Source organism: Balearica regulorum, chromosome 3, assembly GCF_011004875.1.
Source record: "Balearica regulorum gibbericeps isolate bBalReg1 chromosome 3, bBalReg1.pri, whole genome shotgun sequence".
NCBI lineage: Eukaryota > Metazoa > Chordata > Aves > Gruiformes > Gruidae > Balearica > Balearica regulorum.
Genome location: NC_046186.1, coordinates 33890114 through 33917257, shown reverse-complemented (window position 1 = coordinate 33917257; position 27144 = coordinate 33890114). Strand labels below are relative to the sequence as shown.

At 39.5% G+C, this 27144-nt stretch overlaps 1 protein-coding gene across 50 annotated transcripts in view; it reads right to left on the bottom strand.

Moving 5' to 3' along the window:
- The window catches only part of RIMS1 (regulating synaptic membrane exocytosis 1), a 346977-nt gene that overhangs the window by 6954 nt on the left and 312879 nt on the right, over positions 1-27144 (bottom strand). For all 50 annotated transcript variants that reach the window (XM_075747454.1, XM_075747452.1, XM_075747455.1 and 47 more), the window contains one exon: positions 5200-5341. In XM_075747454.1, the coding sequence (XP_075603569.1) occupies positions 5200-5341 (142 nt within the window). The remainder of the gene's footprint in view (positions 1-5199; positions 5342-27144) is intronic.

Here is a 27144-nt window from a genome sequence, read left to right as displayed (position 1 = left end):
GTGAAATTCTGCACATGGACCCAAAGTAGTCCATAAAACAGTTCTTGCTAAGGAGTTCTCCAGGAGCAGAAAAGAGCCTGACAGGTGAATAAACTGTGAGTGACCTTGTATGAAGAAACATAAAAAGCCTCATGAAATGTAATAGCCTATTATTCTTCATTCTCAAACGCTTGACTTACCTTGTAACACTGCTTTATATTTATACATACATCCAAACCCTATCTGCATCAGTTAGAACAAACAGAGAAAACAGATGTATAAACTACATCTAATTTCTGCAGCTGTTTAATGAAGCAGTAAACTGGCAGGTAGTACTAGTGTTTATTTGAGCTAAACCTAATGCCACTCCTTAGCCAAAATATTCTGTTAGCCACATCTGGATCTACAGTTGGTACCCACCCCCTTTTCAGGACACAAACTGAACTGTAATACATCGACACAGAATGTATGTGCTTTTTTAAGCTGCTTTCTTGTATTCCAAAATCCCAACTTTCTTTTTAATAGATACACAGTCTCCGAACAGTAACAAAACAAACAAATCTAGTTTGATTTCCACATATCAGGCTTATGTCCTCATCATTCAATTCACATTGAAAACTCTTTGCAAACCCCAGTTAGCTTGCTAGAAAAAGCCCAATTCTCTCTTCAAGACTAACTGCTCTTACTATGCCTGCATAAACATACAGACTGCCTGTAACTAAAGCTGGCCAGAAAATATCAGCACAGCGCTTTTCATTAGAAAACTCTGATTTACCAAAAGGCAAACTTTTCACAGAAATTTAGTTTAAAGAAATCTCTTTTTTAAATAAGGTTTCTTTAGTTGGAGGAGGAAAAGAACCTCAAGGTCTCCAGTTCAACCATTAGCCCACCAGTTATAGCATTCACCTAACCTCGAGACGCAGCTTCAAGCCCACCCTTCCTGACAGGACACACAATCTGCTTCTCTCCTCAGTGGCACTACCCATTCACTCTTGTCCCTGCTATGAAATGTTTCTTGCTCATTTCTTTGGCCTTTTTCCCCAAAACCTGTTACATATTGCTATGGAATGACTAGCAACATTGAAAACGTTCACTTGAGAGCCTTCTCACTTTTCAGACATCTCTAGCTATACAGGTAATAATAAAGGCTGTGAAGTGCACGTTCACCTTAATGTGTATTAATTCTAATTCATTAAACTCCAGTTATGGGTCAAGCAGAAGAACATAATGTGGTATCTGGGGTACCTACTGTAGGAATCTGCATTCTCAGCTGAGCTACGCTTCTGATCAGTCTTATAAAATGCAGGATGAGGCATGAGACTGCCAATAAACTATGTAATCCTGGAAGTAAAGTCAGTATCGTAATGTACGCACACACAAGGAAGGAAAAGTAGCCCCTGCAAACTTAACGTAAGCATTTCCTAATTGTCATCATTACCTTCCTACATTAATGTCAAGAGTGAACTGCAGGCAAAATACTGCTCAAGCAACCAAAGTCAAGCTCTTGCTGATTTTGTTGGGAATCTCACAGAAGACAGCAAAAACCTAGCAAACAGCTTCCCTATTCAAGCGTAGGGGAAGTCTGAATACAAAGTGCTACCAAAACCTGATTCATGCTTATGCTAGAAATACCATCTCAAGTTAAAGGTGACACTGCTAATGTTCAAAAAAGGCCCAGAAGAAGGAGGTAGAGAGGGAGAGGATTTTAGGAACAGCTGGCACAGCGCATGTACTCCCGATTATGTGATGCAGTTGTGCGGCTGGCCCTCCACCTTGCAGTTGTGTCCAACTCATGTTCTAGAAATAAGCCAGTGAGGCATGTGGGGGAAGTGATTAAACACTAGAAAAATTGATTTATTGGTCATCTTTCTTAAAAGAATCTCTGCATTTAACATTCTTCATTCACTGTGATCTAACCCCAGAGCTGCTGTGAACTAACATTATTCTATCAAACTCAAGCAACTTTGCAGAGCATCTGAGGATTTGATCTATACCTAAATCACAGAATCACAGAAGAACAGAAGACTTCAGAGACAGTTTCTAACCCACAAAGTATAGCACCACACTGAACAGAGCCCTCTGGTATCCCTTTTACCTATGGCATTGTGTCCTGTTTAAAGAATATTTCTCTGCCTTCATTGCAGCAAGATGCCCATGCGAACCAAATGAAGTTCAACAAGGCCAAGTGCAAGGTCCTGCACATAGGTCAAGACAATCTCAAGCACAAATACAGGCTGGGCGGAGAAAGGATTGAAAGCAGCCCTGAGAAGGACTTGGGGGTGTTCATGGACAAGAAGCTCAACATGAGCTGGCAATGTGCACCTGTAGCCCAGAAAGCCAACCGTATCCTGGGCTGCATCAAAAGAAGTGTGACCGGCAGGTCGAGGGAGGTGATTCTCCCCCTCTACTCCGCTCTCATAAGACCCCACCTGGAGTACTGCATCCAACTCTGGGGACCCCAGAAAAAGAGAGACACGGAGCTGTTGGAGCAAGTCCGGAGGAGGGCCACGAAGATGATCAGAAGGCTGGAGCACCTCTCCTGTGAAGACAGGCTGAGAGACTTGGGGTTGTTCAGCCTGGAGAAGAGAAGGTTGCAGGGAGACCTACTTGTGGCCTTCCAGTACCTAAAGGAGGCCTGCAGGAAAGCTGAAGAGGGACTGTTTATCAGGGAGTGTAGTGATAGGACAAGGGGTAATGGGTTTAAACTAAAAGAGGGTAGATTTAGATTAGATATTAGGAAGTAATTCTTCACGATGAGGGTGGAGTGACACTGGAACTGGTTGCCCAGAGGAGTTGTGGATGCCCCATGCCTGGAAGTGTCCAAGGCCAGGTGGGATGGGGCTTTGGGCAACCTGGTCTAGTGGAGGGTGTCCCTAGGGGTGTCCCCTAGGGTGGAACTAGATGAGCTCTAAGGTCCCTTCCAACCCAAACCATTCTATGATTCTATGATTCTATGATTTAACTGTTTCACCTGAGTATTGTTACCTGCCTCCTTTGGCCCATTCTCCTGGGCTTCCTTTCAGAGTCTCTGTTAGATATTGATGGTGTTCTCACTTCACTGACATTGTTTCTTTAGTCTTGCCAGGGATTGGAATAGGGATGTGGAGATCTGGGACATTGTTTAAGGCTAAGGTCAAGTGTGAAGTGGGTTTGGAGTCAGGAAATGAAGTTGAGGTATACTGAGGATCACAAATCAACCAGAAGAGCTGGTTATTCTATCAAACCAAAAGTCTGGGACAGCAACATAGTGAAAAGTTAGGGAGCTGGTGCCAAAAGCATGGATCAGAAAAGCAGGACAAACGCAGTCAGATGTGAAGAAATCTATTGTATGAGAGAGCTGAGAGAGGTAAGGAGACTTGTCAGAGGCAGAGCTGGTGCTGGGGCAGCAAGAGATGGGGAGCAGACACAGGCACTAAGGAGGCAGAAACAAGACATAAGATGCAGATAGCATGACTACCAGTTTATGATAGCTCACTTTGCCTTGAAGACTGACCTACTTCTAAAGGATAATTTTCAAACTAAGTCCCATTATACAGACCCAGCCTGGTATACATCCCAATAAGAAGCAAGCACCCTGTTTACTTCCCAGGCTTATTCTCTTCACTGCTTTGCTCAGAAGCTGGTTCTCAAGTCAACAGTTTAAGCCTCTACCTGCAGTTTCTCTCCTCCAGATGCCTGCTGTGATCTCCAGATCCAGAACCTGGCCACCCCAGCCTTGCCAAATCTGTTTACACACTCTGAAGGTGGAGCAAAAAGATTAGGCTGTTCCCCTGAAAAGGTCCTCACTGTCAGTGCTGGGTTCTCACCTCTCTTGTGTTGCTAACCAGGAAAACAGGCTCCCCCAGCTCCTCCTTTGCAGGGTCCAGTTTATTGGGCCCTTTGTCACCATGGTGAGTGACTGGTCCCTTACTGGCTGACCCTCCAGCCTAGAGAGAGGATCGAGGATGGCAGGATGAAGTGCTGAAGGGTAAAGGTAATGCCCTATCATAGGATCACACTGGAAAAAATACTGGGGTGTTTTACTTTTGTCCCTTGCTCTTAACTACTTGCTTAACTACTTTGGTTTTGAGTTATTCATGATGAAGCCTTTTTTCTTACATGCCTCCTGCAATTTTTAGTGTAATCATAGAATATAAAATGGTTTGAGTTGGAAGCGACCTTAGACATCATCTAGTTCCAACCCCCCTGCCATGGGCAGGGACATCCTCCACTAGACCAGGTTGCCCAAAGCCCCATCTAACCCGGCCTTGAATGCCTCCAGGGAGAGGGCATCCGCCACTTCTCTGGGCAACCTGTTCCAGTGTCTCACCATCCTCACTGTAAAAAAATGAGAGTGGTGGGATCATCTGTTCATGGAGAAATTCTACCTTTACACAGCTCCTTGACATCACCATGGCTACCCTGGTTCTTCATGCCTCATATAATGTACATTAGCAATTGTGGTAACACGGTAAACATATAAAAAGATGAAGCCATAGAAGTCCCAATCTCTCATTTTTTTTCTGGTCTATAAGGTGGATTTGCCTACCCCCAGTTTCCACTTTTGTGGGGAGGTATCTTATTAGAATTCCCTAGTGAGCACTGTGCCCTGGCACACGAGGTCAAGTCCCACTGAGAGCTGAGAGGGGGCTGGAGTATTCATGCACACTTTTGTGTCGAATCTGCCTTTGTTTTCCTTTCCAACCTACTGAGTCATTGAGCAGTGAATGAAAACAGCTGCCGCATTCCCCACAGTTGTCTGCCGGATTTCAGCTGATGGGGAAGCTGCACTCTGGGTTTACAGTTCTCAATAAGGTACTTGGACCAACTCCAACCTAAACTTTCTTTGTATACAATATTACTGAACTGAGTTTCATATCACAAGGATTTACATACAACATCGGAAGTTGAACTCTGACTTAATCCAAACATAAAGAAAAAGTACACCTATGTTTTGTTTTGAATAATGTGCTCTGAATTTAGTTGTCTTTTGATGATCAAAATGCCTCACTGGATGACAGGGAAAATGTGAATCCCTAGGAGGTCCTCTCTCAATTTTAATTTTCAAGAAATTTGTGTTATGTGCCTAAAATTGTTCAGTTTTGCAAACATTTCAAGAAGAAGAATCTGTACACAGAGCCATCCCCTTCAGCCAGAGCTGGACCGTCTGTTCACATCCCAAGTTTTCTTACAAAGACAAGAAACTTCTCTTATATTACTGATGTTTTTAATGCCACTTACTTGCCCTCGGAGCTATAACTATTTATGCTGCCGTCAGTGGATTCCCGGCTTGGCTGTCGAACCATACGACTTCTCATCTCTGCTGCCATTCCTGTCTCTGTGCTTCTCTGTATCGTGCTCTTCAGCTTCTTGTTGCCAGCCTCTGAAAACAGAGAAAAAGAAGCAATAGTTAGAACGACAACTCAGGGCAAAGCCTTTCCTTGTACTTTTCCCTCAACAACAGTGATCTGACTCGACCATTACTATTTAATAATGCAAGAAGACTATTCCAATCGAAGAAGGAATCTCTCTTCTTCAGTTGCAAACTGGCGGCGGCTTCTCTTTAAAAGGGCTGCAGCCTGAAGATCCTTGTTAAGGCAAAGTGTTAGGAATTAGGTGTCTTATTAATAACCTTTACACAGTTGGAATGTGGACAGAATGACTGTGATGATAGTGTCTGCTAACCATATACTTGGTAAGGTGTCTGTCTCTAGTCACCTTGTTTGTTAGATTGAGTGACTACAAAAGAAGTTACAGCTCTCCCAGGAAAAAAGAGGGGAAAAAAACCCTTCATGATTCAACAGAAAAATGTTAAGTACTAAAATACTTAATATCAAAAATACAATATGTGTTTTGACCCAGAAAAATCTTATTTTTTACCACAGAAATTCTTTAAAGTAAACAATGAGCTTTACATAACTTCTGATCTCATCACTTCCTAAGTAGAATTAACTCTTTGGAGATTCCATGTGGAAGATGATGGACTTCCAGAGTCTAGGCTTGCAACTGAACACTAGAGAGTAATGTAAATCATGTGAAATTGTTTAAAGACTTCATCCATTTGGAAAAGCTTCCATTACATATTCTTTAAAATGCAATTCGAGTTCCACCTGGAAGGTTTCATGTTACCCTTGAGCAAGGAGAGCTTCCAGTCCTTTACAGGGGCTCAAAGTGCAACAGCCAATCTACAATGAATTCTGCTGTCAAGCGGCAGAAATTACGCTTCTAAAGACGATACTCGTTCTCAAAGACCTTTAATTGAAATACTTCCACCAAAGTCTCTGGGTGATGTAATAGTGCGTGTTGACTTCAAACTCAGTGTCCTGTTTGTTTTCATTTAGTTCAGCCTGTCATTCAATTGGTAACATTACTTTCTCTTGGGAAGTAGTAGATGTGATGAAGTTTCACATAAGTGCATGCAAAAAACATTCTCCTGCATTCACCTCTTCATTTCAGTGCCCTTTCATTTGCTGCCTGTGAAGTCTCTGCTTCCTTTTCACAGCCTCCTCAGGGGAGCATCTGAAAAAATAAATGTTTCTTCCACCTCCACCTGCTGTGGAGGCTGAATTGCTCTGAAAAAAATTTTCACTTTCCTGTTTCACACGGACATCATTGATGTTTGACGCTGACAGACCTTGATCTTTCCTTGCATGAAAGTTATGGCTTGGGTAGCCCTCGCACAGCCTGCCCATTGCTCAGGGTGATTAGACGTGCTGTGGAGAATAGCTGGCCCTTGCTCTTTGTGTCTGCAGAGCTGGTGGAGGGCAGGGAGAAATCACACAGGAGAGCAGCTCCCCCTCCCCCTGAGTCATCACAGTAACCGCTTTGGAGTTAGCAGACAGACAGCAAACATGGCCAAAGCGAAAAAGAAATAATTCGTATATTGGGCTAGGAAGACATAGCACCACAGCAAAAGGGGCTGTAGTTTTCCTCTTAAGCCTCCTGGGCCTGGGGTTGTTTATCTATGGCCACCCATGAGCAGAGCCTCCGAGTGGAAGAAACCAGCTACTTCCACAGATCCTTCACTCCATTCTGAGGCCAACAGCTCTGAGGTTTTGCTGTGGGCCACTGCAACTCATGCAAATTCCCGGTCCTTGGTCAGCTGAAAAAGCATTATTCAGTGCCGCTAAACGTGAGGCAGTCTAGGCTAGATGAGGTACACCAGGCAGACCAGGCTCCACTCTTAGACAGTGCAGGTGGCTGTGGAAGGTATTTGCTGGAACCTCAGTGGCTCTGTGTGTAGAAAATCCAATGCTGCATTTTGGACCTGACCTTTATCTTTAAAAATAGATGGCGTGTCCAGCATATCAATGCTGACCATCAAAAATGAATCAAAAGGCAGCCCAGGAAGTATCACCCACATGCAGAGCTCTACACCAAAGCAGGATTCTCACATTTTTAGTAGCTATGTATGTGCCACCCCTGTTGTTTTGTGCTTCTCTCTCTTGCTGGGACCTGTTTGAAAGGGCCTCTGTTTCCATCTGCTCCCACAAAGCGAGTGAGATGATGTGGTATACCTCCTGCCTTCTTTTGTGGAGCCAGCCAGATCAGGCAGCATGACTGAAAGGACATAATATGGTAGAGGCTGAAATGTGGGCAGCTGAATGGGGTTGCCTGTGAGTATTCACGGCTCAGGAAATGGGACTGATGAGGCACTAAAGGTAGCCACAAGATCATCGTGACCTTGGCACAAATGGAGGAAAGAGGTGCTGCTCTGGACCACCTGGGCAACACAGTGGGTGCTGAAACTGAGGGATTACAGCCAGGTGTTGGGAAAAAATTATGAAGAATATATTCGTAGAAATCATCACTGTAACAAATATCCATTGACTCAATTACAAAAAATGTATATTTTAGCTTTGAGCCACAGTAGAGATTGAAAATAGCAAGTGTTTTGTTTTGAAAGTGTAATTTTATATTACCATGGATAACATCCATGTTGCTGATTGAACACACGTCTTTGCTCCACAGATTTTAAATGCACAGACCAAGAAGTAGGAATCCTCGTGCATGGCCACAGGCAAGTCCACAACCTTGTCTCACTGTGCTGCAAATACCAGACTGCCTTTTTTCTGAATGCTTTTGAGTCACTGCTCTCTGTCTGTGCTGGATTCCACTTCTTTTTTTTTTTTCATCAACTTTTTTTTTCAGGTTGAAGATTAAAAAAAAAATTGTTTTGCCTCCTCTTGTAACTGCTACTAATATCCACAATGTTTCCTCAGAAAACTAGAGTCTTCCTGCATATTTCATTTTATAACCTTAATCTTAATATTCTGCGGTACAATCAGAAATATAACATAAAAGTAACCCAAGACAGAATGGTAAAATACATCAAGAGTTTTATGGCATAAACGGAATTGCTTTTGCCCGTGACTAAGAACTGAAACACAGCTGCACAGGTTTTGGAAGTTTTAACCTTGGTCAGTTATGCATATTGTATTTTTTTTTGTCCACTTATAACACAAAAAGTAATGAGAACAGTTTATCTTGTTGGTGTACACCTGTAAACTTCTCAGCAAAACCTAGCTCTGGATGGGAGGGAGGTGGTTAGCATGCAGCTGAGTTGGGAAGTGCTGCTGTTTCTAAAGGCGCCCAGTAATGTGAAGTCACTCTGGGATACAGCTTCCAGTCCTGCCTTGACTGCACCATGAAATACAAGATCCCAACAACTACGAGGGTTTCTCTTGCTCTTGATAATGTTGGGTTTTTTTAAACTTTCATTTTCATTTGTATTACTTTTAGTCTACCAGTTCTGCATATATCTTTGGAATGCTGTCTTTATACAAACAGTACACGTTCATAAAATATTTAAGTTCAATATCTATGCTATAATATACTGAGAAGATTTTCTACTCTTGTCTGGATATCTATTGGAGAATGCTTGGTCCTGCTCCTGATTTTTATTAGTTTGCTATGTACAATTAAATTTTATAATATGTCACACTTATTTGCCTGCACTGTGTAAATCACAGTATATTCATTGTGCAGACTGAAGATAAACTGTCTCTATACTGAATACCATTTAGGGGCAAAATTTATTCCAAAATGGTCTGTATGCTTCTGTCTGCTGCGTCAACTGTGTAAGGCTTTCTGCGTGCAGAAATGCAGATTGATGTGCATAAATTGCATCTAAACACAGAGTTTAACAGGTACAAGCTAGAGAAAAACTATTACAGAGCAACTGTGATGAACATTTTTGCAGATTTAATAACTGATGCAAAAGGATCATAAAGCAGCCATCTGCAGCTACAAAAGATACACAGCTTGTAAGCGTTTTGCAATTCATCAACAGCCTTGCTGTAGCACCCCTGCTACGACACACTGATGAGTGTGTGCAATGTGCTATTTCAGTCTACCTATTATAAACATAGCCTATAGTGATTCCTTTTTGGTCCAACAAGAAACCAGCCCCTGATTTTGGTTTCCTCAGACAAAAGCGAATTAATGGATCCTGGTCTAAGTAATGATGAAGAGCAAAAGGGAAGCTTCTCAGTGTATGCGCTTTCTTACATTTGCGCAGAATATCAGTGCAATTGATGTGTCCCCAATTTCTGTACTTCTTGATCATCTCCAAGTATAGCAGCCAGGAGCAAAAGACTATTGACAACAGAATTATATTAGCGAGGACAAAGGGTCAACGATAATATCTATAGAATTAAGGTGTCTACTAGAGACACCTCAAGGCTAGCTTTAGATTGCTAAAGGCGTCCAATTCAGAGAGGACAATACCATGACAAAGGGCCCAAAATGACTTGTATCCATGATGACCCGTGGCAAAGGTATGACTGCACACAGCATCACCATTGGCCTGGCTTCCCTCTGGGCTCCATGTGGTGCCCAGAGACAGAACTACTACATTTTGCTCTTGTTTCAGTACAGTAAGTCTGAAATAACAGGAGGGGCTGTGCCGCGGCCTGCGGGAGCAATGCTTTTATCCTGTGATGCCAAGGTGTGTATGACGTGCCATGGGACAAGGCTAGGGGACATATGGGAATATGCAAGGACACAAGCTTGGTGACTTAGGCAAGAGGGCAGTGTTAGAGACCTCTCTAGGGCAGCAGACAACAACTCTGACATGGTCTTCTGCCTCAAGGAGAGGTGCCTTGAGTGAGCATTGCCCAGAATCATACCTGAGGGCAACTTGTTAGCACCAGGAAAAAAAAAAAAAAAAAGCAAATTTACACATGTGCAGCACCTGGGTAAGTGGCATGGAAAATTTGTGACTGGTTCAAAAGAACACTCCAGAGAATAAAGCATACACCACTGCTAAACCCACTAATGACAGGGACAATAAGAAGGGTCCTAATACTCAGTGTTGTCACATGACTCAAGGGCAAATTATTCATGGTCTCAAGCATGCTCATGCATCCAAAGAAAGCCTAAAAGGACTACTGCTCCAAGCCAGCTCTGACTGAAACCTGGCAGGACTGCGACCATATTGTTGGTTTGCACCCGGACTGTGCCAGACACCAACAAGATTATACCAGCTGGAATAGCAAGGGTCATCCTCAATCCAAATATCTATAAAAAGAAAAGCCAAGGGGCACATTTCCTTCTGGTCTTTTCTGATGTGCTACTGATTTTACAGCCTCAAATTTGGCTGCTTGGAGACCTGCTGAGTGACAAGTTCTGCAGCATCCCACTCACTCTGCATGTAGCACTTTTAAATAACAACAAAACATATTTACACATGAATTGACAAAGTGCCCCTTGGCTTATAGTCCTAAACCAGAGCAATAAATAATTCAAACAGCATTTGTTCTTTTACATGTGTAAATCTCTCAGATTAACTCAGCAGTAGATTGATCTCAAAGATAGAAAGTGCATAGTGACCATGGACAGAAGATAAATAGTAAAAAATATGTCATTTAAATACAAATGTTTCCTAGACTTTATATCCTGCAATACTCCACTGTATTTTCCATTCTGTGTGTTCTGCTATACTCTCCTGAATATATAATGCTGTTTATAAAACGACATCTGAAATATTGCAGCAATGGTCTTTTAAATGTTTCCTCCAACTATCACATAATATATTCAAATAAAGGAGAATGCTGTTTATATTCTGTGGTGTTAGATCCCAAGGTTTAAAATCCAAATATAAAATATCATGTACTTATTCCCATTTCTATTTATTAAAACAAATCCATAAAAACCATTTATATTATTATAAGCAACAAAACTTTCTAGAAAGAATATTCACCTTTTCAGCTGGGATAATTTACCAAGATGTATTTTTTTTTGCAGGAGTTTGGAAGGAACTTATAACTATATTTATAAATTCACACATTCAGCTAGCAAACCAAATTCATGCCCAATAAATATTTTCAGATAATACAAAACAGAAAGTGCAATTAGTCCATTAATATACACAGTATTTTTTTCTTACATATTTAGAGACATAGGAACAAAAAGCACCAATCCTAACAAAAGGAGACTTCACTGAAATGCTGTTAACGGTTATATTAATGCTTTGATGGCATTTGCACCAGTGTACTGCAGAATCTCAGCTTTTGACTCTGTTATTCATTGAAAAGCAAACTTGCAAACTCAGACTCTTATCAGTTTGCATTTAGATTTCAAAGGAGAGTAACTTTACTTATCCCACAGCTTTTACTGACTTCTGCGAAGCTGAAGTAGTACTTTGAGAACAAATGACAAGAACTGCTTAAGGTCCGTGCTCAAAACAAAAGTAAACAAGAACTTGAAAATTAGGTCATTATTTACTGCCTGACAATGGCCTCAAAACTTTGACCAACTACTTTTACAAATCTTATCTCCTTAAGAAAAGATGGTCTTAGGCATACTTATTGGGGAAAAAAAAAAGTAGTAAAAAGAAGTATGTGGTTTTGTACGATTATCCTGATGCATGTGATTTTCCCATGTCAGGGAAGCATCTAACCAGGACACATTTATCTAAGGAAAAGCAAGAGTAGCTGGTCCGAAGAAGTTCAGTTACGTCTTCTGAAATTACTAGTAGTTTTTTTCCAAAGATTTTTACATTAATAGTTTTGTCCGCAAGCTTGCAATGAAGTGAAATGAGCCACTATCTGTCAGCCAAAATGGGGCAATCAGTGATGATATATGGTAACGAGTTTTTACTGCTGGGATTGCACTAAACGCTCTTTATAAACACACAGAAATAACAGCATCTTAATTACCTTGTTCACATATATGCAAAGAGCTATATAAAAGCAGAATATGCCAATGAAACTGATAATAGGTACACATGCCTAGTTCTTCAACTCTTAAAGCCTATTTCAGTGAAATTTAATTAGTAACACAACAAAGTCATGTTTCCAACAAATTATTTACTATATAAACAGTTTATAAAATTTCAAGCACTCATTTTCTCACATACACTTGGCTTTTTTAGACCAGAGGAGAAAGCGAGATGGAATGAAATAAGAAGCTCAGAAGAGCTGTTTGCACTTCAACAGTAACATTTTTACAGCAAAACACAGCATTATATTACAACCTCATTTATTACCAGCCAACCCTTAGAAGAGAACTGGCATATGGTATAGAGACATTTGTCCACTGAAAGGGTGCTGGGACGCAGCTGCCATTTAATACAGGAGGGCAAAACCAAATGGTAATGCGGAAGAAAGCAGAAGAGATTCTTCAGATAAACTAAACAAACATTTTATTTCTTTTTTCTTTTAATTTAAACATGTTTAAGTAACTGCATGAAGTCTTTTTTGGTTATAGGTAGCCATTACAATTTTAGTAAATTTGAGCCTTTTTTAAATAAGAGTCTTCACAAATACAAATACTTCAGTATTTATTATTAAAAGCATAAAATGACAGTTTGATTACTAAAAGAAAATGTTTTACAAGATATCGCCAATATGACAATTTGTAAGACATCAGTAATAAAAAAACTTACTATTGCTGTATGTCTTCAGAAAATTTCCTGAGAACTATGTGTTGTACATAATGGCAACCCAAAGTCTAATTGTTTTAATAATTTCCATAAAAACTGTAAATTAAAACACTATCAAAACCACTAGTGCCAAAGCATCTTCTAGGAAAAAGATGTTACATGACTTTTTGTACAGTTGAAAAGTTTCTGAATAAGAACTCAGCCCTAATTTAACGGCACAGCATGTTAATCAGGAGACGTTACAGCTTCAGAAATAGTCCTCTCCCTTTTCTCACAACAATTAGCATCCTGTTAATCGATCCGAATATTCTGTACCTTTTCTGTAGTTTCATTTGTTCAGACTTCAACTTCCAAGCCACTCCAGTTTTATTTTACCACTACCAGCACCTCCCAGGTGGGTATTACAGTTTCCTTTAAAAATACTACTAACCTGCCTTTAGAGATCATTGCCAGCGTATCAGACGAGGGGAGTATCGCACTGACACAGGTTTTTCCTTAGTGACTAGCATTGCAAAGTTAGAACCCCAAACTAATGTACACTGTTAAATTACACTAATACATAGGCTCATCACAGTAACACACAGAAAATACAGGCTTACCTCCGGTTTAAGCAAAATTAAACATCGGCTATGATATAATCCTTAGCAAGCAGCCAGCACCTAAAGCAGCTTCACCTTTGTTTAAATATCTTGTGCTGTTTCCGGGTAGAATAAATCTCTGGGGTCCTGGCGTCGCCTCTCCCTCGTTCTCCTGTAACAACTTGGCACCGCAGCGCTGCGAGGAATGATCAAGTTGCTTCACTCACAAGTTCCTTTTACAACTGTGATTACATTATAGGGCCTTGCAGTGAAAAAAGTACCGAGCTACCTGCCAGCTAGCACTTCATAATATATTGCCGAAAGGTTAAAAAATTCAGTCAGCAGTGTATTTTCTGGTGATGTGCAAGTAGAGAAGAGCACAAAATATTCTTGGCAATCTTGGTCGATGCATTTTTTTAACGCTGCTGTTCAGAACTGGATGAGGAGAATCAGATAAACCCACATTTCTCTATCCTGATGATTTTGACTCATTCTGCATGAATTTTGCTGCAAAACCACCTGAAAGACTGCAAAGCTCAGAAAGCATGAAATTAGCATTAAATACTAAATTACAGTTACACTACAGAAAAGTCTTAATGATGTTTCCGTCTTCTGTCCTTCTGTTAAGAAGGACTCGAACACTCCAGAGTGAAGTTCCACTGCCTCCTAAGTGCTCATGTGTATGTTGAGAACAGAACTTCGCTATTGACTTACTCCTTTCATCTTTAAGCTTCACTTTGAGGAAACAGACTTGGCCATATGGTTGTTTCCATGTCAAATTGTTCAATTTTTCTGATACTCCATTCCAAAAATGTACTATTGCTTTCCTCTTGCAATTGGTTAAGAATCAAGTAATTTAACACACCTTTATCAACTTGGCATTCAAGCACTGTAGGGACTGATGTGCTTGCTCTCACTCCCTTTTACAAAGAAAGGAGGTATCTGATCTGAAGTACATAGTGAATTAGGATATCAGATTGATTAAAGATAGAAAGGAGAAAGGAAATGACTCTGCATTTGTCAAGCAAAAAGAAGAAAACTGTTTCAGAAAGAATTATAATGGGAAAAAAAATGAAAACATGCATGCAGTAAATTTCTCTCCAGCGGATCTTCAACTTATGGTGAAGTTCTGATTATTTAAAGTATCGTAAAATGATTAACGAGGAAAATGCCACAAATGACATTACGCAATTAAGCTAACAAGCATATAACAGGACTTCTGATTGCAAATAGCGTATAGGTGACTAACAGATTCAAAATACTATGCGGTAGGGACACAGTGTATCTCATGCCACACCTATGCAGAAACATCCACCTATTTTCATTGCATAGGTGCGGATTTCCTACAGAATGCAACGGTTAAAATAATTTATATCGTTTTGCTCTGCAGTACACCTTTAGAAATGATGTTCAGAACACCACAGAGCGGGTGGCCTACTACCTTTTTCAAAACTATGTAGTCATATGGTATGCAAGTCTCTCATGACGTATGTTAAAAAAAATTTTAAACGCAAAATGCAATTAAATGGAGAGTTATCTTCCAAAGATCAGTACAATGCCACGGTGGGAATGAAATGCTGGCGTTGCTAGCTGCTAAGGCGTGCATACCACCCTCCTGAGACGTGCCTTCATGTGCACGGGAAAGGCCCTGAGAGCAGGCTGCCACCCGTGCCACCCCTTGTCGAGCGGTCCTACACAAAGCGCTTCACTTATGTCAAGTGTGCAGAAGTTCCCTCTCACTCAGGCTCTTGCTCGAATCCAGCAAGCCCAGAGCAAACTCAGCAGAGGTTTAAATAAAAAACCCGCGGAGGGAAGGCTTTCACACCATAGGCTGCCAGAAAGGCCCCACTTTGGTCACAGCCTTTCCTCCTTCACCTTCCTTCTCCTAGTCCCAGGAAAAATCATTCCTTGTATTTTTTATTTGTATTATCAAAACCCCTTTCCAGGATTATAACTGTTTGACCTGCTCTTCTGGATCTGTAACAGAAAGGCTGACCAAAAGCTTGGCTTGTTTCTCCACCACTGCAGAAAGAATGAATTTGAGCTCATCTGCCTCCTGAAATATTAGCCTCAGACTTTCCACAGAGTGAATTTTTCTGGGCAGCCTCCAAAGTACCACACCCTAAAACAAACTTTCGTTTAAACTTTCCACATTCCTAAACACAAGTTTGCATGTTGCTTTTGCAATCTTGTTTGCACTGCTGTACATTGTATTACCGTCAGTGATTCCACTGAAGTTTCAGCTACAGTAAAATACAGCCATGCCCTTCTTCAGCCAAAGTACCTACGCTAAGGTTTACTTTGCTTTTGAATTTTCTTTTTAAATGTGACTACAAAAAGTCCCAAGCTAGCTACACTGTGACGCCCTACAGATCTACCTCTCCCATTTGAGGTCAGCCCAAGTAACAGCTGCCAGAAAGGAGGCTAAAAACTCAGGAGAGGCTCCTTCTTCTGGTCACCTAGAGTTCAAATCTGCTTAGTGACGGCCCTGGTGCAAAATTTATCTTTTTAATAAGCTTTGTATTCACAGTAGTAGTTATGACAGGTAAGTAGTGAATGAGATGATAGTCACTGAATGTTTCCATTTTAAAACGGCTGTTCGTGGCATTGCGATCCAACTGTTTTACATTAGTTACGGCAGTGGGTATGTAAAAACACCTACGGACTTGGGTGGTGGATCTGTGCTAGATAAACACTGCATAACTGTAAGATATAATCGTTCCCTTTGTGTATATATTATTGAAAGTGGACAACTGTACACAAAGACTCAGTTTAGAGACAGATCGTTCAGCCAAAACTTCCCAAATTAATAACTCTGCTACGCAATCATAAGGTTTGCATCCAATATTGCTGGTTTATGTCCATTATCAAATACGCACTGAAGAAAACTCTGCAGACAAGACGTAAAGGTTCAACTGTGCCTCCTACAGACACCAGTACAAACGCTTGCCACAGCATCAGTATTGCTTTGATTACCGGGCAAGGGAGGGAGAGATCTGAGAGCAGGATTTTTCTGTAACACCTTGACTTTTGCCATTAAAGAGGACTACAGGTTATTTTTACCGGTCAGCATGGCTGTCCATTTCTCACTCTCCTCAGCTCTCCTTTCTGGGTTGCAAACTTTGCTTAGAAAAGCAAAGGAGATGAGATGATAGTCAACAGACACCAGGCAGAAAGGGTACCAATGCAGGAAGAGTCGTTCTGTGTTTTGTCTGGTAAATTATGCTAACTTTTAATTATAAAGTAAAATTTCTTTATTGCGACTGTTCGCTTGAGTGATAATAGATTTCTCATATAATTAATGTTAAAAACGTGATTAAAAAGTAGAAAAAATATAAGCACAAGGAGAATTAGCCATATATCATAAATTAATATTTGAGAGCATCTGAATTACAGCCAATATATTTAAGCAGATGGTAAGTGTTTACCAAATTTTAAAGCGCTTTCAAACACAAGGCAGAATGAGATGGAAAAAGAAAATGAAACGGTGCTAATACTGCCTATTTCTACAGAAAAAAACAACTCCTCCCTGCCCCCCCCCCCCCAACTTCTAGCTATTTCTGTCGTGAAAACACTTCCAAACTGCTATGCCAACTAAAACATAGGGTTACTTGAACTACCATTTTTAATGCAACGGGGCAGGTATATTAATATGTTCAATGATCGAATGCACTTTTCTGGAAATAATACAACATCTGCAAACGTTGTATGCTAATAATGGACGTTACAGTACAATATGACGTGAATTCCAATACTTTCAAACTATTCAACAGGCCATTTTCCTCTTTCTATATTATCCAAAAGCAGAGGCTAAGATTTAGCATTAATTTTTCTTGCTGTTTTCATACAGAGGGCAGTGACAAACCTAGCGTAGATGAAGAGATGACAATCATTTAAAAATAAACTGGAAAACAAAAAGTGCATATGAACATCGGCACCAAAGAAAATGAGAAAGGGTAGCAGAAAATTGAACAGCTCGGTATGAAGGGAAACTTTCAAATCCACATCACATAAACAAACAGGAAAATCTACAATAATCAGTCAGCCAGTCTGAACCACAGATTTCAAAATCCGAATTAACCTGCAGATAGCAGATAGAAAGATGGCTCCCCAGAGTACACGGCACAAAATTGAATTATAATAAACAAACCTTATTTGCATGTTCCTAGGCTTACTATTGGTTAAACAGAAACTTGCCTTTTACAGTAACTTTTGTCTCTATCTTAGCATAGAATAACTCAAGCCAAGCAGCACTACATCTTTCCAGGGATTTCAATACATATTAGCTCATGGATCAAGATCATAAAATACAAAAGTAAAACAAACTTGCCTTTCATAGCAGGATTACAGCATGGTGCTTGAATCTTGCAGAGCTAATGGTTTGAAGGTCAGGCTCTTTGGAACAGATGCACTAATCTCTTATTATCTGTATATTACACAAATTATTTCAGATAGATAGTATTTTTTCTTGGAACTGACAGATAAAGCTCTGTTTGCTGCTCAGGATTACTACGGTCATTAATGAGAGTGCTGCTTTGAGGGTGCATTCACACTGTGGGAGGTTAGCTGTGATTGAGCACAGGCTTCTATCAAAATAGCAATGGACAGTTAAATAGTAGTCAAAAATAAGACAGGTAAATTCTCTGCAGGTAAGACATCATCAGAATAAGGATTAAACACAATATTTGCACAGAAAAAAAGATTGCCAAATACAATATGAATCAAAATCACATAAGGTAAAAATTAAGATCAAAATATGATCTTGCTCTGTCATTATGAAATACTCTTTAAGGAAATGTGCAATTTGATTATTATAGCCTCTATAATATATTAGATTTTAAAATTCCACAACAGAATCTAACGTGATGGAAAATTGGAGAGAAAAGAAAAAAAAAAAAGTGCATAAACTCTGGCTTATTTATATAAACCTGATATTACTACCCTCATGAATAAGTAAAGACTGGATGGACATAATAAAACTAGCTAATTGGCAGGTAACTTCCAATAAAATCATAATGAAAGATGAAATCAAGAGCATGCAAATATCACAAAAGAAAAAGTTTGGGAAGGTCCTTGATAAGTTCAGTGATATAGCTACTGCCAGAATAAGGAACAATATATAAGTGACTTTCAATAAGCTTAAGTAAACATACATAGTTAGTATAATAACTATTTCAGAGCCTTTAAATAATGACTATATGTTATTAAATATACCATATATAGATGATGAAAAATATCAAAACTAGCATGTCAGTTATTAGAAAGAGGATATTTTTTTACATGGAGACTGCAATCACAGGATTCACCCTACCCATCAGTGATGCAGCACTGAAGCTATGTAATGACGACAATCTCCAGTTTCTTCTGAAGTGAGTTTTGATGCGCATTTCAGTGGCAACAGGACCTAATGTCACCCAAAGATGATTCAAATCTAAAAATTATTTTACTTTATAATTCTTTCATACAATGTGCCTGATTGCATACAGCTTCCAAAAGAATATATATTCACAATATCTCCTTTTTTTCCTTGGCATTAAATACACTTGTTTAATTTTTAACAAAAAGAACATATTCTAGAGGAAAATTGAAGGTATTTCTCTCAAGTCAAGAACATCCAGTACGTAGGCAGAAAAGTTCTTAGAATAATCTATGTTTTCTTCCACAGAAATTTCTAACCCTTGAATGGACACCATTGTCCAGTGGTGGTCTTTCTCTGAAGACTGCATTATGGGTATGCCAAGCTGGGAAAGAGGAAGTTGCACAATGAAGAACAAAGCTTTTCAAAGACCTTAACTTTTCTATACATCTTTCTGTTATCTTCAGAGGAACTCTGGGCTACACAGGCTCATTGACTATATCAAACTAAACATAAAACCATGAGTAATTTAAAACAAATCCAAAGTGCATGGTCATATAGAATATTTCCTTTTCCTCTATATCTGGAAGAAGTGGGTTTTTATGTCCTACATGCACATTTACATTTATGTCTTACATACTTATTCACAAAAACATGCAGAATTTTCACCAAGATCCAAGTTCATCACATGAAGATCTCCATGGGACTATTCCCTGTGAAACATAGATAGGACTGGACCTTACCCTCCTCTGGACACTGAATGCATCATACTTAAATAAAACTTGCAATATGTTTGTAATGTGACAATATTGTATTTCAACAGGGAGGAAAATAATGCACTTTAGAAACCAAAGTCAACCTTCCCATAAAATCCTATTCCAGCACAATGGTGCCTGAAAATTTGAAATAATTACAATTACCTAGCTATTAGGATATGACTTATATAAAATAACATTATGTTTTTAATATAACTCACAATCCATGAGTTGATAGTATGTTCTGTTCTGTTCATCCCAACGACACAAGAACAAATAAAGCACCAACCCAGATTCAGGGTGAAATTCTGGTCTGCTTTTCTTCAGAATTGCAAAGGGAAAGAAGAACATCTGGTGTACGCTTAAGTGATCTCTTAGCACGCCATCTTCCTATTCAGCAAGGCAGGTAACCACAGTATTTTCAGGTATTTTGTAAAGATAACTTATGACAGTGATAAGCTATTACATTGACAGAAAAACTAGCAATCTGAATAAAAAGATCTTGTTGCAGAGAGTTCAGCACTATGTCGTCAAGTAAGATAACAAATGTCACCATGCTATGTTCCGAAGTACATAACAGGAGCTGAAAGAATGGTCAACAGGATGTGAGTATAAACATACACATTTTCAAGGCTATCGAGTGATGGATGAATCTAGTTGTAATTACTTTATTTTAGTTCATGAGCTGCTCACATTATCTTATCCATTTCTTCAACTGAGTTCACTAGATTAAAATATTTTAGGGATCTTCTTACAGTGAAATCCTGACTCAGCTCGTGGTCAACATATTTTTAATAATAATGTCACTAAAATATGTCAAGTAATCAGGTACCACTCAGCTAAATTGCTCATTTTGCTAATCTTACACTGCAGAGAATAATCTGTTGTATTAACCTTTAAAGCAAGTCCTTCATCAGAGAGTATTTAATTGAAATCCCCCAAATAGAAACATCCTTACTAGGAGGATACAAGAACTGAAGATGCTAAATGAAGCCATGGGATGACTGTATGCATGACCCACATTACATCCCAGCAGCACAGAGCTGAGTCCTACTGTAACATGTTGTGGGGGTCAAACATTATATTCCTTGCAGCCATAGATTCCCACGTCAAGAAAGCTAACATTGAACACTGTCCTAGTTTGTACTGTAAACGTTATTAAACATGTTTAATATGCAAGTGATACTTAAACATGATTTAATGTATCGACATTTAAGGTCCCAAGGAATCTTTGCTTAAAACAATGCCCCTAACTAAAGTTTACACACATGTGCTCACACACATACACGCACACTCTGTGGGCACTTTGGGTTGTTTCTTTTCCAGCACCATTTCAATGACACTACTACACCTCTTATAATGTGCTCCTAGGTACTTTAAAGAGTAACAAATATTTTTAATCTGGTAATTACAAGGCATAAGTTTTTAGGAAGTCTTGGCTCTTCTGCAGACTGTGAGATTTTTCAATGGGTCACTTCCAGTCCTGGAGTTTGCTCCTCAGTAAAATGTGACGATGGCACTTACCATTCCTTCGTAAAATGCTTTAAGGTCTATGACTGCCAAGAATACAAAGAGCAGAGAACCATTGCTACTACGAAAGAGGTCTGCGATGAACTATAAAAGTCAGAACATAAATTAAGGCGCATAAAATACATTGCACTACAAAGGAAAGTTCAACAGTACATATTTACATAGTATCCATAGCAGTTCGTGCTCCAGTTGGGACTGCAAAATGATTGCTACACTGCTACTGCAAGTCTGAACAGGATAGAAAACTTTGGACAACAAACAGAAAAAAACAATCTGCAAAAAGTTGTCCATTTATTCTACAGAACAGTCTTATCAGGTTACCAAATACTTAAGCCTTGAAATTAATGGGATTTTTTAGCACCAAGCTCTCAAGAGCAATTGATTTCTTAAAAATACACATATCCCACCACCAACAAGAACTTTTTATGCATAAAGAGAAGCTACTTGTGTAACATGCTGACTAGCATTGCCTGTGGGAAGAAGGAAAGTCTTTAAGTGAAAGAAGCATGCTGTAATGCATTCGCTTCCCAATTTTGCAACTTCATTTCATTCCATTCACAGTTCTTTTACAAAATACTGATGATCCTACTTCTCTATGGCACACAGCTCCTGTCGTAGGCACTGCCAATATTGTAGTGATGGGTACCACATGAACACGGACAAAGAGTAAAAGATGAGAAGAAAGCCAGGAGATGTCATATCTGTCACCCTAAACTGACATCATTCAGCCCTCCTTTTGGGACCAATCACTGATCCACTGATGATTTGATTTGCCTCATTGTTTCTTTTCCTCACTTTTAACTCAACTGAAATTCATGTTGTCCAAATATGTTTTCTCTTTCAGCAACAGACTATTTGCAATTATATGTGAAAAGTAATATTAACACAATAGTAAAAATAGCATAGTATGAATAAATACATTAACATGTAAATGTAACCCCCCCCCCCAGTAAAACTAAAATAGCATATTCATTGCTCATTATACCAGCACCAAACACATGGCGGCACTAGATGAATAACAGCACAGTGCCGCTTGCTGTGCTCTCCGATCACCCTCTGAAGACTAAAAGCATGATCATATTCCCAGCTCTTAGAAACTGGCAGTGTCACATAATAGAAAAAAGTAATGTTTTTGTTAATGGTACACTTAAAAAAAAAAAAAGCATATTATTAGTGAAAGTACTCACATTTTCATCATAAACAAGGTATCACAGAACAATGCTATTATTACATAGTCTGCTTGATTGATGACAATGTATGAAAGGCTTGGATGACAGCTGATCTGAGAGCACAACTAACCAGAGTTATAATAAAATTACAATTCACTGTATTGTTTCCATCTACACAGTTACTCAATTTTTTGTTTGACTGGAAAGATTTATACCAATTACATAATGTTAGTTTTGATGATGACATTTGCTTATCAAAAAGGCTAAGATATTTAAGGAGATCATCAGACATAAAATTGCCTTCCCTTATTTCTTCTGATTGATGACATTTAAAACCAATAACCAATGGACTTCTTAAAGGCTTTTCATGGCAGAACTTTTCTTCTGAGGCTGACAATCTCACTGTCCTTTATATAAACATATTAATGGCTCTCTTCATGCAAACAATTAATACAAAAATGTAAAATAGGCACACACATATATGTAAGTCTTGATTAACATTCACACAGAGACTTAGAAAACTCTGACATTATATCTGCAGCCAAATGCTGCCACTGTTATGGATGCTGAGCAATCAGCAGAGCAAATGAGAGAAACCACTTACGAGGTAGAGAATTACTCCTTGTCAGTAAGATTATCTGATATCCTACAAAAATAGCATCAGTCATACCAATGGAAAAAGCACCCCCGACTTAAAAAGTGGCAATTTCATTGTAAGTGTGCCAAAGGTACTCTTGAATTTGTAATTTGAACTTCACTATCATGCAGCAAGATGAGGATCCAACCTGGTGCTGTGACACAGTTTGCCTATTGCATGCCAAGCTGCAAGAACAAGTGTCTATTTTGTGTAGCTCAGCAGTTGGGTCATTTCTTAAGACCCCTTCTATCCAAGCAACTCTGCCATGTGTCTCTCCTCTGTGCAAGAGGGGCAACAAGAATCCTTGCAGGATTCCACTACAGAAGATGAAGGATCAGGGAGCTGAAGCTCTTCTGATGGCCTTTGAGGGGAAACCAAGGAAAGGGCTAGTAATAGAAAAAACAAGGTCTGTGCACAGGCTAGGTAGGACTCAGGTCACTGAACTTTATGTGTCTGTAGATTCTGTACTGGAGCTGGTTGTGCCAGACTCCTTTCAGAGCAGTTAGAGAGACACAGACATTTTAGAGTGCAGTTCATTTTTACTATCTCAGATATTTCACTTGAGGATGCCTAAGCCATGCACAGAAGTGTACATTTCGTTCTGCTGGCTGGAAAGCAAGCCTGAAGTGATGAACTGACATCTACCTTGTGGACACCTACACTTGCTCAGACTAATCCCACTCTTTGTGATTAACAGCTCCTGGTCTGCTGCTTTGAAAAACAGTGCCTCTCTAGTTATCATTGCAGGGTTCCTGCTCTCTATCCCACAGTCCCCCTCCAGCTCCTGAAGTACAGCTCATACCGTATAGATGTACTGAAAAAGCATGATGTGAAAGACATGGACACATGGGATTCCTTGAAGAGATAAGCCACAATGGGAATTAGTGGCTGGAAGGTTTGTACTCAACTCTTTCTAGATGCAGCCTCAGATATTTATTTTTTTTTATCCAGAGCAAGTAAAGCAATGAAAGCAGTTGCTACGTGCAACAGAATGGTGCCATGTAAATGAAGCAATCCATGACATCAGATACTCAGTCACCAGCATTCGCACAGGAAGACTTGTCTCTGGGTCACGACGACTAGGAATGGAGAGGGGCGTTTTGCCCTCTTCAGAGATTCCCCTGCCCACGTTAGTAAACTTTAAGAGGTATTGCAGTAGCCTGTTACAATCTGGAGGTGGTTAGTGGGAAAAGTCACTCTTCTGAATATTTGGGGAGCATGGTCAGATGTTTAAAAACACATGCTCCAAAATAAATGCAAGACAATTTAGAGGATCTGCAATTTTGGCCACGGGCAAACTTTGGACCAGAAACTACTATGAGGCAGACTGGGAGAGCCTGAACCTTGGCTAAAAGGGGAACTTTAGGATCCCATCAAATTTTTTGTCATTGTTCCCAAGTTGGCCATAAACATATCTACCCCCTTGAAGCAGAGTATAGGGCAAAGGCCTGCACCCAGGCATGGAGCATAAAAATACTGCCTGAACAAAAACAAATAAACTGTATTTGCAACTATGTAAGTGCTGTTAAAATAAAACAGTGAACTGCTAGTCAAACACACCACAGTTCCTATGTCACCTTCTCATTCACTTGTTCTCCTGGATTCCCCAATGACAATGGTTCATCTGTTAAGAGCTAGGTCCTGACCTGGCTCTATAATCCCTGCATAAATATAACAAAGTTGCCCGTTCCAACACATGCTAGAGAGGAGAACTCTCTTCTTGCTGCGATATGAGCCTATTGCCAGCTGCAAGTTTTTTCACATCAGACGAAAAATAAGTGCAATACAAATGCAAGTCACTTCTGTCACCCAGCTCTTGGAGTGGTTGTGCCTCATAAGTGATAACCTTGTGAGGCTCTTTGGTTACTAGATTAATCGGATCCTGTGTGTGACCTTTCTTAAGTGACCACTTCACAGTGCTGTGGAGTACCTCTGCCTAGGCAGAAAAACCTGGTTCTTAACATGGTATGCCTCTAAGGTAAAGACAACTGACTCCCTCAGGATGTTTTCCTGGTAAATTATACCTTTCCTATCAATAAATACTAAACTTCAACTAAGTACTTTTAGTATGTAAAAAGAAGCCAACCCTACTGTGTATATACCCTGGAGTTTGTTTTCAAAGTCCCTTGAATGTCTTCCCCTATTAATATTTTAGTCACTTTGGAGTCCAGACTGAAGAAAGTAGATGAGTCTTGTCAAAGAAATCCTCCCCACTCTGCCCTGACCATGAACTCTAGAAAAGAACTGCTCAGGCAGGAGAAAGATGGTTAGTAGGATAACTTTCAAAGGAGGAGTGATGGGTAAAATGGATTTACTTTTATACATAAATCCTAGGTCACATCTATACCTAATTCAGTGTTTCAGTCTGGCCACCCTCTGAGAGAACACTTTTCACCATCAAATCTAATCAAATGGCAGAGCTACAAATAACGCCATCAACAGCCTTGTAAAAGCAAAACTAATCAAAAGAGTAGCCCTGAGATTCCTCTCTGGAAGAGCTTTTCAGATATTTTAACCTACTTTATAAACAGAAAATCCATTTGCATGGACCCGCATTAAGATAACTTCTCAATCTGACAAGTTCTGTTCTGAGACCAGAGAAATCATTACAAATAAATGGATTCCCAAGATACTGATTTTTATCCCAAAGACACAAAAGCTCCTATCAAAAAAAAAAAAAAAACCAAACCAACTTTCAATACTGTTTCACACTGACATTTTACAAGCACCATTTAAAATCAAAGTGAATTACCCAGTTAACCCAAGCTTCAAAACCAGAAGTCGGGAGTCTGTTTTGGGCAGCCACCCTATCTTATCTAACCGCAAAACTTCTGTGCTTCACAAATCACAGAAGCAAAGCAAAGCACAAAAAACTGCTTCCTCCAGGCTTAGCATTAACCGCCTTGGATGCTTATTGTCCGACCGTACTCAGGAGCTGCAAGCCGTGAGGAAACCGGAGAGGTGGCAGCAAGAGTGCCCAAAGGAGAGTCAAGCAGGTTTCTCCTCTGTACTGCCAGTGCAAAGAGGCAGTATCGCACACTGCCTTCTCATGCAGACTCCTCTGCCTTGGTTTCTTTCTTCAGTAATTTCAAATCTTGCGTTTTTCAGAGTCTAGCAGGAATGGGTGGGCAATTCTGACTGGTCAAACTTCCACCACACAGGGAATTTCTGCTGGGATTGCCAGACATTTAGAGCTTCCCAGAAGAAAAACATGTCATGTCTATGATTTCTTGTAAAGCAATGCTTTTGAAGCTATCAGGCACCAGAAACCGAATTTTTGCAATATAAAAGATGACTATATGGGTAAATGAAATAAACTATATATGAGTGTCTGTCTGTGAGCATCAAGGACTTTTATAAATACTAAGTAATTTCAAAGCAATTCTCAGGTAACTTGTGAGGATAAACACACAACAGATCATCAAAAAAATACTGTAGTTTACTCTTTCAGTTCTTTGAATGCCTCAAGTCTATGGCACTGCAGTTAAATATTCGCAGACTTCGGTTTGAAAATCTAAACAGATTGTCAAATTTCAGTAAATTCAAGGAAGTTCAGGGGTGAACCTTCCAACAGAGACCTGAGGATATATAAAGGCAACACGTACTGTTTACTGAGGTCTAAGTAACTAACTATATTGAAGTCTGTACAACAAGAAGCAGTAATTCACAGTATTTTCATGCCTTACTTAGAGTAAGTTATACAAAATAATTGATATACCTAGCACCTAACAACACAATGGAAATCAATACAGATTTAAACAAAGAACATTTTAGACTACTGGTCCCTTTTGGAAGTTATATGACCATCATATTCTAAAAATTCCACACTTATCAAACTAAAGAAAATCTGGCACAACATTCAAAACGCTGATGAAACTTTAAATATATGCCACAGCTGATAAAAATATTTGCACTTTGACAACATACCAATGACTTAAAGATCCCAACATCTCTAACTTCCTGGGCTGGCTTGGTTTTTTTTTTAATTTCTTTGTCTTTTCTTGGCAATTTGAAGAAAATTTAGTCAATGCAACAGACTGGCTAGTCAAATCGAGTGGCTAAAAATCACTTTAAACACTTGAAGTACCAGTACGTGTACAAAAGAAAAGAAAAATATGGTGTAAAAATAAAATTAACCCCCTCACACATTCAAATATAAACCTCTGTTAAATTCTCACTAGTCTCTGACTGATTTCTTTAAAAAGAAATCACACCTGGTATGTTATGATGAAAGTCATTCATATGCATAGAGAGCAGTCATTTCCATGGGATAAA